The sequence below is a fragment of the Chelon labrosus genome (genome assembly GCF_963514085.1).
Source record: "Chelon labrosus genome assembly, chromosome: 2".
NCBI classification, from domain to species: Eukaryota; Metazoa; Chordata; class Actinopteri; order Mugiliformes; family Mugilidae; genus Chelon; species Chelon labrosus.
The window spans coordinates 10711523-10723557 of NC_140338.1; the positions used below are offsets into that span (position 1 = coordinate 10711523).

Consider the following 12035-nt stretch of genomic DNA (forward strand, 5'->3'; position numbering starts at 1 on the left):
GCTTAAAGTAAAAAAATAGAGTAGTAGGAATGTCAGCATTCACCTTTGACATAAGATAGAGGATATAAGATTACAATTAAGAAAACTCTATATAGCTAAACTTCAATACATGGACTTATTTTGGAAAGTTTAAAAAGCACACCACAACTTGTGAACTCTTACCTTTTGGAAAATGTCATATGGACTCTTCAGCATCGCTTCTTACTGTTAATCCAATTTAACATGTGTGGTTCCAGTCCCGCTCAAATTATTGAATAAACTAGTAAACTATGGTTTTCCCTCTTTGGTGGCATCATTAATCTTGCCACAAATGCACATTTAGTTTCTCTTTGTATATAGCTCATGTTTTTTTTTTCTCTCAACTAATTTCTCTCAACGCCAGCTGCTATGCTGGCATGTTGCAGAAATTGACTCAAAGATTTGACATGTTTTAGACAGAACCTGTGGGATTTGAGCCCATTACCTACAGCTTGTGTCTGTTAATAGAATTTAAATCACCAATGATAATTTTTCAAAGCATGCTGTATCTTTCCAGATTGACTTGAAACCTTGTTTCCAGTTCATTTATCCAAGATAGGATGAAAAAAAAAAAAACAGCATGCGAAAAGACATAAAAAATTCAAGTGATTTTGGTGAGCAGCCACATCTAAAATCTGACATCTCAGCGTCCTTAATGCACTGAAGAGTTTTACAAGTTTTTGAGTTTTGAGGCAAAAAAAGTGACCAATAACTTCCTATTTTAACATATTAATAATAAGTATGCTTTGTATTTATATATACACCGATCAGGCATAACATTACGACCACCTGCCTAATATTGTGTAGGTCTCCCTTGTGCCTCCAAAACAGTTGTGACTCATCAGAGAATAGACACGGGTCTTCTGAGGGTGTCTTACAGAGTCTGGCAACAGAATGATGTTAGTGGGGGGCCTTTGGGACCTATGGGTTGAGGGGAGGGGCCTCAGTGGATCAGGCTTGTTCCAGTGCATCTCACAGAAACTTGATCAGTTTGGGATTTAGGGAATTTGGAGGCCAGGTCAACACCTTGTCCTGTTGTTCATGTTTTTTGAGTGTGGCTGCTGCCATCAAGGAGTGTCATTGCAGTGGGGTGGGGGTGCCTGGTCTGGTCTAGGTGGGTGGTACATGTCTAAGTAATGTCCACATAAATGCCAGGTCCAGAGGTTTTCCAGCAGAACACTGAATTGTCACAATATGGTCAATGTTATTTACTTCTCATACAATATATAGTATATAATAGCAAGAATACTTACGTAGTCATTTGAAAAAACACAAACAAAATCCTTGGCCTAATTGCATCCTTGTATAACATGAGTTATATAAATTATAACTTTTATTAACTTTTTTTAGAACTTAAAAACCAATCTATTCAACTTAAAGGCACTAAAAACATTAATGTTGTTTCAGTCACATGTCTGTGTAAAAACGACAGATGTTGCAATAATTTCACTTGAGTTTATTCGTAACAAATGAAACTTGTGTCGATAAAGAACAGAAATCCATACAGACCTGTTTTTTTTGTTTTTTTTCAGTTTTCACGCGCTCCGAGAACCGATGTAAGAAAATAAAAAGCACTTGTCGACTCGGAGCAGGAAACAAAACAAAACAACGAAAAAAAAATAAAGTTTACATGTACAGACCAATTGGAGGTAACTGATCCAAGTAACACACCATATTTTCATATTTTTTTTTATACAATTTATAAACTCCAGTTTTATCCATCTACATGATACATTGGGAAGGGGGGATTAAAATAGAACACTTTTTTTTTGTGAAACTTCTCTTTTGTGGTACGACAAATCCACAATGTGATGTATTGCACGTACTGCTGTGCCATAAAACTGTGATTTCAGGTGCGTCCTTTTATTATATCACTCTGTATAGCTGATAAATTCCTATTCACTCTTTACCTTAATCATTTATTTATTTAGTTATTTATGCATTTCAATTACTCTCTGTGTTTTGTGTTATTTACATATACACAACCATGTGAGCATTACAGGGTCCATCTTTACTGAGTTCAAGTAAGACTCCTTTTTGAGGGCGGGGCTTATCGGAGATAATAGGATACTAGTATTAGTGCATAGTACAAAGAGAGAAAGTGCAAGTCTTCCCATTAACAGGTGCGACCAAAGGGGCATCTCAAAAGTGGTACCATGCATACAAAAAAACGACAACAGGGCTATGGTAAGATGGTGGAAAACTGCCAACAATCCCTTATATGCTTAATGGAGATACAAAAAAAAAAAGAAAGAATATATAGGTTCTGTGTCCTTGGAGACGTAGCACCTGAACTTCTCTCAGCGTTTGTTGTTAAAGGAAAACGTACATAGACATCAGAATGAGGAACACAGATGACCAGTTTGACAGATTTTAGGGTTTCAGGTGGGATCCACACGCGTATGGTTTGGTACTTTTGTCTTCAAACTGACAAACGAAGCCTCTGCTGTTCAGCTTTTTGATAGATTTCAACGCAGCTGAGCGGGTGTGGCTTGTCCGAGCCAGCTCACAGTCGTCGCCAGAGTCGCTTAGTGTGGCCTAAAATTCGTGGCAGGCAAACTGAAACCTCGGTGAGAAGAGTACGTACGTACGTACTCAAAGCTCGCGCAAGTGTCCCGTGAAGAAAAGACGGAAAAGCTCGACGTAGAAACTTTTTTTTTTCCTGTCCGACACGAGCGGACCTATCCTTCGAACAACGTGTTCCGAAACCAGAACGGTTGAGTTTCACGTTAGGTAAGATTGTTTTTCTTTTTCCTTTAATTAAAAAAGATATAACGATGCAGTTTGCTGGGTTTAAAACGATGAGTAACAGCCTACGCGGAGCCTTCGGTCGAAAAGCTCGGGAAGCCGGAAAAAAACGCAACGCACGAATACTGTAACGGAAAAAACAAAATCATATACGCAGACATTCTGTACACACACATACAGGCATACGTACATAAAATACACAAAAAACCCTTTAAAGTAACTTTATCAAAATAGGCGTGTAATATAAGGCACTAGAAATCTAAAATCAAAGTACTTATTAGATGCTGAAATATGATCATTCGTCGGTTGCCCGTGACGCACAGAGGGATGACATCATCTACCGGAGTTGTGGCGTGACAAAAAGATCGGCTTCCTAAGAGGTCAGAGGTCGTTCCTCCGTCCGCACACGTGTAATGGTTTGGCGGGAAAATGTATCAAGTGTAACATCCTTGTGTCTGGAAAAAAAAAAAAAAAAAAACGATGCACCATCATCACCATCATGGTATTTGACTGCAGTTAGTGACTTGACACAAAAATATATATAATACATCTACTTATTGCACACTGATTCAGACACGGAGAAAAGTCAAAGGTGAGCATTCCAGTGAGAAAATTGTTTCCTTTCCGCCCCACCCCGACCGCCGCAGTCCCACCTCCCTTTCCTCGCTCCCTGCTTGAGAAATCTTCGCGAAGCTTATTTGGACACATAAATAGCTATACTTCCTTCCCGTGCATACGCTCTCCCCGCGCCGCATCGGGCTTTCTTTCCTTTTCGACGCAGACACAGAAGAACTCGGCGGGATTATTTTTGGGACTTTTTCTGGTAGCAGCAGCGTTATTACTGTATCTCAGTGGGCCCCTGGGAATTAGAAAAAAATAAAATAAAATAAAAAAAATAACAGCTCTCTGACACTGCAGGCGAGATAGTAATGAGGGTGATTCCTGTGTGTGTGCATGCGAACCGTGTTGCTAAAAAGAGAGTGGGTGAAGAATACAGGAGAGTGACACTCACTTGGTGGCAATTTTTCATAGAACCGTGAACATTTTCCACACTAGATTTGATTGTACACTTTTAAAACAGTACCGTATCACTTTTTCTTTTTCCAAAAAAAAAAAAAAAATGGCTACAGCTCATTGGATTACACAGAAACAAAAATTAAAAATACTTGCTTTTGTATGGCCATGAACTTGTAGAAACAAAAACAGAACGTGCCATACGGAATATCCACTTTTATTTTAAAAAAACAATATTTTTTTTTTCTAAAAAACTAAATGAATGTTTTATTTTGTGGTATATGCATTTTTAAACCTCTCTCAGACTTCCCTTATCTTAAATCGTCGTGAAGCATAAGGTTGAACTGGTGGTGTTTATTACTGTATGGTAGAAATATCTTCTTTTTCATTCATGGGAAACAAAAGTCCGTTTCCAAAATAAAAAGCAACACGTCTCGGTGTCGTTTACTCATTTTTTTTTTTTCTTTTTCTTTTTTTGGGATGTGTCTTTTTAATACTGTGTTCTCTGTGTTTTCAGTCTCCTTGTTGGCAATTCCCTGGTGCTAAATAGTCCCAGTTCTTTCAGTCCACGAGGCTCCCAGATGATGGATGTGTAGACGCCTTCAAGACAGTCTTCATGATAGATTTAAAAAAAAAACAAAAAAAAAACACTCTAAATTTCCTGTGACAGAAAAATACTGTAGCTGGGTCCAGTATTTAGGTTGGTGATGCTACACTGGTGGTGGATGAGGTGAGAGTTCCACATCCGAACAACGAGAAAAGAAAAAAAAAAAAAAGCAATCTGGGTGCTCACAAAAGCACTGAAACAAATTTAAAAAATCTATATTTGATCAAGTATTCTGATTGGAACAGTGGTTGAAGTTGCTTCTTCAGACTGACCAATGGGTGTGTTTGGGCTGAGGGTGGAAGGAGACACCCTTGTCAAGCAGGTTGCTATGGCTCAGTTAGAGGTGCTGTTTCCGGGTACGGGATAAGCCGATGGTCCCATTCACTCTGCATGTAGGTGGCGGAAAAAAATCTTCAGACACGCATCGCAGCCGAGCGCACTTAACCAGAAAACTGCACTCGGCTGGATGCGGCGTGAGAGACGGCCACTTGGTTTATGTTGCATAGTGATCAAAGCTCCCCAGGTACTCCAGGCTGGCCCGGTAGCAGAACTGGTACTGGTCCTGGAGGGAGGAGGAAGAATATGAAGTCAGTGACAGGAAAAGAAAAAAGAAAAGCGTGAAAACAAGACAGAAAACGAACAAGATGAAGTGAGCATGAGCTGGAAGCCAGACAGAAGGACAACAGAAGGGGAAGCTTACCTCTGTCTGAACGGTGGCAGGTCTCTGGGTGCGCAGCATCTTGACGGTCTGGAAGATGTCCACCACTCCCTCGTACCTCATCCTCTCCAGCACGATGCTGAGGGTGATGAACACACCAGTCCTCCCTACTCCAGCACTGTTGGCAGACAGGTGGAAAGGTAGTTAGAGCTGCAGTCTCATGCTAACATGTATATTTCCGACTCCAAATGTTGGAACTGAAACTGGAGCTAAACATAAACTGGCATGTATCGCAGAGAGCTAGCTCTTCTTTCTGTCACTGCTCTCCATTCTGTTGACCCATCCGGGTTTGCCAGGTGCTCATTGATGGTGTTTCCTTGCATTTGGGGAACTTTTGACATATCGTACTGTCACTTTTGAATTATTGTATTTTAACCCAAACTATCACATGTACTAAAATAAAAATCACATGCTAGGACAGTGCTTAGCCATTTTAACGAATCCACTATATTTATTCCTTGTCTGTCCAAAGGCAAATTATCGTATATTTGCCCTTTTATATCGTATAGGCCCTGAAACTATGGTATAAATTCGATAATTAACATATATCTGGTAACAGTGGAGTCACACAAGAATCACCGCGCAACTCAATCACTCTTGCTACATCTCGCTTGTTGCCTGCTAGTCTCTTCCTGTGTGTTAAAATGTTTTAAAAAATGCACAAATCCACGAAACTGCACTTGGATAAAATAAATTATTTGGGAATGTTGTATGTTGTACTGTGTGTGCTGCTTTTGTGTGTTCTTTTGTGTCTATTGATTGTGACTACTATAAGCTCTTTTAAATTGCCTCTTGGGGAAAAATAAAGTGATTTGAACTGTACTGAACTAAATTCTTCTGTGTTTGTTTTGGTTTCCTCACTGCTTTATTTGGAATCTCCTCAATTTATTAAGCGTTCCTTTTCACAATGAACAATATACTGCCTGAAATATTGGGCAAGACTCGCTCTCACCTGCAGTGCACAGTAATTGGCCCATCCTGGCCAAACTGTTCCTTAGTTTTGTGCACCTGGCCAATAAAATCAATGAATCCTTCCCCCGACTTTGGCACTCCTTGCTCTGGCCAGTCAGTGAACTGGAACTGACGAACCGTCCGAGACTGACCATCCTGAAAGAAAGAGAAAATGTGTTATTCTTATTAAATCCAGGCCGTCTCGCTTTCTCCCTCTCTCTCTCACTGACAGAAACACACACCCAGTCAGATGACTCACCCTGGCATCAGTGACTTTGAACTCTCGGAGGATGTACTGGGGCATGTTGTACTCAGCCATTGGATCCACCACAAAGTACTGGTACCTGGCTGAGCGCTCTGCAGGCCAGTACTGGTGACATTTCTCCTGCAGAGGACAGAGCAAAGGCTTGCTTTCAGATCTCCGTAAAAGATTCAGTGTGTAAGGAGAACAATTTCTCGCTACTTTATCATGAAAGTGTCGTCGTATCTTGTAAAATTCATTATTCATTTGAAGACAGTCTCTTGGCAGATGAGATATGACGTTCATGAAATATAAGTCACATCACTCTGTCTCTTTGCTGTGTGCATTCTCAGAGCATCCCAATGACTAACATTCGTCATATTATTATTTCATTTCGTTTTTGATGAATATTTTTTAGTCGCGCACATCAGAGAGCTGTGCTGTTGTGCATTGTAAGAGATCATTGTTATTCACAGTTCACGATTCAAAAAAGTCCTCTCCTGATCAGAACTTCGGCTCAAAGAAAGTGAAGAGCACAACGGGGAGCAGCTGATTTTGCTAATTCAGCCAGTACTTCAAAATATTAAATTTCATGAAAATAATAAAAATCACAGCGCATTGTGAGGGCACTATATGTTGAATGAGAAATTATCATTTAAGAGAAAATCACTGAAAGAGACTTTTGCTTCAGCTTCGTCTATTGTTTCAAAGCGGCAGCTAAGCTGAAATAACTGAATCAGTGCTGGTTTCAAATAATTTGATGGATTCTTTGTCTAAACTTTCCCTTTGTCTAAATGTGCCCTTTATCACTAATTTTCTCATTACCGTTTGGTACATAATTAAGTGTTAAGACACCAATATACACACTTAAAGCTACAGTATGTAAAATTTGTCTCCCCCTTCTGGCAGTGAGAGGCATTACACAAACACAATAACAGGTTGTGTTTGTTATGGTTCAGGTAGCTTGAACAATGTTGAAGGAGATGTTAGCCAAAAAAGGCTTGTTGTTTTATTTCTAAAACAATTAACCTGACCTATCCCAGTTGTATTTTATGTATCGTATCATACATGAACAAAAATGAGGACCCGTGCAACCTAAACGTTACTTTTGTGTTTAGAGAAAAAAGGGAACACAGGACTTCAGTGTCAAACATCAGTCAGTCCGAAAACAAAGCCCCATTTGACGTCTGGGGCTTATTTCATATCAAGGAAATACAGTACGTCTTTACGACTGTTGCACACTGTTGACATGTGCATATGAGGTACTATACGGTCTGTGGTCTAGCAGTCCCTTCTCTTCTTTCAGCACTTTTCAATGAAAAAAAAAAAAGCCACACTGATGGTAAACCGAGATTGTCGTTGCCGTCGACTGCTCTCTTTTTTTAGACTCTAATCCTTCCTCTGAATGAAGAGTTTCATTCTTTATTTAAGGCATAATAAACCTTTCTTGGGTGCTTTCTAGGTTTTATTGTTCCTGAACGCTAGAGTGGATAAATTCAAAGAACCTTAGTTGCATTCATTACTCTCTTTTACTCCTAGTTGCTGCAGGGTAATTTGTCGTCTTCGTCTCTATGGCTGCCCCCCCTCCTCTTTAGCTCTGGTAAACAATTACTGCTGTTTGACCCAAAACGTAACAGTACCAGAACGTAGTAAAAAAAAAAAACATACAAATATCACTTGAGATCCTGGTATACGGCAAAGTACAGAGAAAGTGACCCGGCCCTGAAAAGACTTAATCAGCATCATTCAGTTCATTAATATGTAAAAGTTCTGCACTTTAACTTTAAATTAGTTGTTGTCAGCTTTGGTCTCTGCGATCTTTAAGCTCTAATAACGGTAGAATTAAAGGTCTGCTTCACTGAAGGGTCAGTCCATACCAAGGTGTACAACCTACATAGTGTGCGTGGTAGAGGTTGTACAGACTAGTCAACTTCACACTTTAAGCATCATGTCGACTAGTCACTGATGGTGAAATTCATTGTCAAAGTTAAAATTAGACCTTTATCTGCAGTGCACGGAAAAGGCTTTGAGGTAATACCACATTTTCTTTTAACCCAGCTACAATATCCCATCTTACAACACGCTTTAGAGAACTATTAAGTGCTACTGATAGTGCTGAGTTGCAGCCTGTTTTCATACAGGATATACATATGTGCAGTGAACAGTATATTGCGCATGAGCCGTCTGTTCTCGGCATATTGTAACGGACTGGTTTATGTTTAATTCTGTTGTGTACTATTAGTTGACACTGTTGCTGTGGTTGTAGAATGTGTGTAGAGTGTGTTTTTTTGTGTCCTTGATGTCAGTGAATGCACCACGCGAGAGATGGAAGTTACGGCAAAGTTGAGAGTTTGCAGAGTGAGAGCCGCATATTAGAAGTGTCAGACTGACGGTGTTTATGATGTTGGCTTGGGCTACGGCCGACAGTAACTCGTGTCCAAGCTTCTATAAATTTGCCGAAAAAATACCGTGCTTTTATTAGTGATGTCATCGGCGGCTTGTCAGAGACGACACATAATAGTCGACTTTAAAAATATCTGAAGTCGTGCAACCTCTGGTGCGTGGTTAAACTTGAATGCATATTTGTATTTGTGTGTCTGTGTCTGTGTCCGTACCCGTCCCATTTCTCTCAGTTTGGTTAGCATGACGACTATGGTGGAGTTGTGTTCCCACAGCATCCTCCAGTAGTCCTCCGTGGTCTCAGCCAGCGGGCCTTGGGTTGCTATGTAGGCCTTCTGCTGCCTGAACACACGGATACACGGATAAATGTAAAAATGATATTCCCCTCACAGAAAGCAAAGACATGAAAACACTGGCCAGTGACTGATGTTCAATTCAATTGTCTTTGACCTGTATCCATCGATGAAGCTGGCGTTGATATAGTCGGATCCCTCCACTCCTCTGATTGGCTGCAGACATACTCGCGTGGTCTCATAGGGCATAATATTCACCAGCCGGTTCTTGAACTTGTTGCATGGCAGATTGGCACTCACGAACCGTGATGTGTGAGCCTTGGCACTGGCCAGACGCTGGAATAGAAAATAAATCAATATTAGAGAGAACACTGCACATTTGTGAGGCATTGGCCGAAAGAACCGGCGCTAGCGAGAACATATAAAACCTGAATAATGACTGGATGAAAGGACGGAGAGAAAATAAAAAAGAAGTCCAGATTCCGAGGACCTCATTCAAATGTATTTAGCACAAGGCTCGTTTTTTCTTCTGGCACACTGGACAAGTAAAATTAGAAAATCAGTTTGACTCGACAGGCCGGAGGATGTTTAGTCAGACATCTTCAATTGAATAAACAAAGCAGGGGCGATACAGCAGGATGAGGGCAGCAGCAGGGACTGGAGGAGGGAATATAATAAGACGAATAGGAGGAGGAAGGAGAGAATCAAGATTCGTGGGGGCAGGAAACCACAAGGCCCCACACTGTCTCAACACACATATGTGAACCACAGTTGATCCTGCACAAAGAATACACACATTCATATAGATACGTGCAGACAGGCAGACGTGAGCACATACCGTACACTCTCCCTCACATTCGACCAATGGATGACATGGGTTAAAACGAAAGACAGAACAACAGAGAACAGGCAGAGGGAAACCGCAGACTCGGGGGGAAACAATGGGGTCTCATGAGCCGAGCGGCTACCGGAGCGCTGTGGGAGAAACAGCAGTACCTTATTTTCGTACAGACTACGCTGGAAAATCCCACTAACCACAAGTTCACCAGTTCATCTGGGTACTCCGAACCCCGTTTCCAGCATCAACAACAGTAATTCTTCATGTCATTTGGTTTGAATTCGTCTTATCAATAAAACTTTTCACCGCCTCGATGCGTGCCAGTGTTTTCCACATCTGTTAAGCTTGGATAAAATCATGCCCTGTTGGCAGCCTCTTTGAACTCGACCAGTAAACTCTCTGTGAAAGGAAACAAAAACACCATGTACTAATACGGTGTTGGATTACCAGAAGCTGCCAGAAAATCTTCGTTGCTTGCTTTTCTCACACGCATGCTTAAACTTTCTGTGATTTCGTTTGAGTGGTGCGATGCCGCCCCTCCGTGAGAAATTCCATCCTTTTCGGTGTTTTGTCGACGGAGGTGGAAAGTGCAGTTTTCAGACAGCGCTCCGCGACGTCCCATAAGCGTTCAAGGAGAGATGAAATATGGCGACTGGGACAACCCTGGCATGTGTTTTACATCAATATAAGGCTGAGCAAACATCTCGGGCGAGCGCTCAGTTCATTGTCATTCTGAGGCGATCGCCGCTATTAGGAGAGGGATGACTGGAGCGCAGGACGGAGGAGATTGCTTCGAGCCGTTTTGTGTTTACTCTGCCCCTCTGAGCGTCTGAGCAGACATAAACCATTCCAGGAAAATTTTAAACCACCTGCTTTCAATATATACCTGTACGGCATTCTCTTTCCACCCACTCGGGGCAGACAGAACTCATCTGGAAAGAGGTAAATATCACGGTAAACACAATGAGAAGAAGACAAAATGAAAACAACCCCACTCAACAACACTTTGAATCCCTTATGTTCTCACTCTAGACGGTGCTGACGCCCTTGTTTGGTGTCCTCACAGTGAATTCTGATCATCTCTAAATTTCTGAAAAGGCCCAAATTGCTTTTTTTTAAAAAAAAGATTTTTCAATAAGCTGAACCTTTCTGGCATGCATTGGTCTTTCTGCATTTTCCCTAAAAACTTTCAAAACCATGACGAAACCCTCACTAGAACCCCTTTATCTTAGACTCAAAAGGTGCAATCCCGTAATCCCCTTCAAATCCAAACATCCACCTTGACTATATGAAACTCTCACAGGGGGTCTGAAACTATAAGATCTTGGAAAGGCATGGGAAAGACGCTCGGTGGCTGTCAAGGTCAGAACTTCCGGATTCTTCTCGTGCCGTGGTGGTGAGAACCAACTAAATGCAACTTTTTAGTGTTAAAGGGGAACTACCGTTTTTTACAACCTGGACCTTATTTCTGGCATAAAATACGATCGTTTACTCACCCATATAACTTTAGTGTCATTTGTAGTCGTTCGGGAGATATTTAGATCCGCGTATATCCATATAGTGGGAGTGAATGGGGCACCGAAACGCAGCCTCTAAATAACGTATTATGTGCCGTGAAACTCTTTCATTTCACCGGAGTTACCTGTTATCATCATCTGGGGTCTGTAGATTGATCATAACAAAATATTGGTGAAATGAACGAGTTTCGTGGCAGATAATGCATTATTTAGAGGCTGCGTTTGGGTGCCCCAGTCACTCCCACTATATGGATATACGCAGATCTAAATATCTGATGAACGACACCAAATAACACCAAAGTTATATGGGTGAGTAAACAATCATATTTTATGCCAGAAATAAGGTCAAGGTTGTAAAAAAGCAGTAGTTCCCCTTTAAATGCGCTTTCGGCGACATGTCAAGGGCGTACCCCGCCTCTCGCCCAGTGGCAGCTGGGATAGGCTCGAGTCCCACTGCGATCCTCCAGAGGACGAGTGGTTACAGAAAATGAGCAAATGAATGAAATACGCATTTAACATTTACAGTTTGTGATCATGCAATAGTGTGGATGAGGTGACATGCTTAAAAACTCAAACAGCTGCTAAATGAACCCCGAGATGAGGTTGTTCTTCAATTATTTTGGACTTTTTTGTGGGGTTCTTTTGCGCTTGTTGGCTCGGTTGTCGTGGCAAAAGTCTGGGGACCCTTTG

The 12035-nt window shown here is 41.2% G+C and overlaps 1 protein-coding gene across 1 annotated transcript in view; it reads right to left on the bottom strand.

Moving 5' to 3' along the window:
- Nucleotides 1-1468: 1468 nt before the first annotated feature.
- Nucleotides 1469-12035, bottom strand: part of ptprdb (protein tyrosine phosphatase receptor type Db) — a 70271-nt gene continuing 59704 nt past the window's right edge. The window contains exons 31-36 of the mRNA XM_084561481.1: nt 9148-9326; nt 8913-9039; nt 6316-6441; nt 6058-6212; nt 5088-5223; nt 1469-4949 (exon numbers count right to left, since the gene is read on the bottom strand). Coding sequence (XP_084417607.1) covers nt 4881-4949; nt 5088-5223; nt 6058-6212; nt 6316-6441; nt 8913-9039; nt 9148-9326 — 792 coding nt within the window. The 3' untranslated portion in view covers nt 1469-4880. The remainder of the gene's footprint in view (nt 4950-5087; nt 5224-6057; nt 6213-6315; nt 6442-8912; nt 9040-9147; nt 9327-12035) is intronic.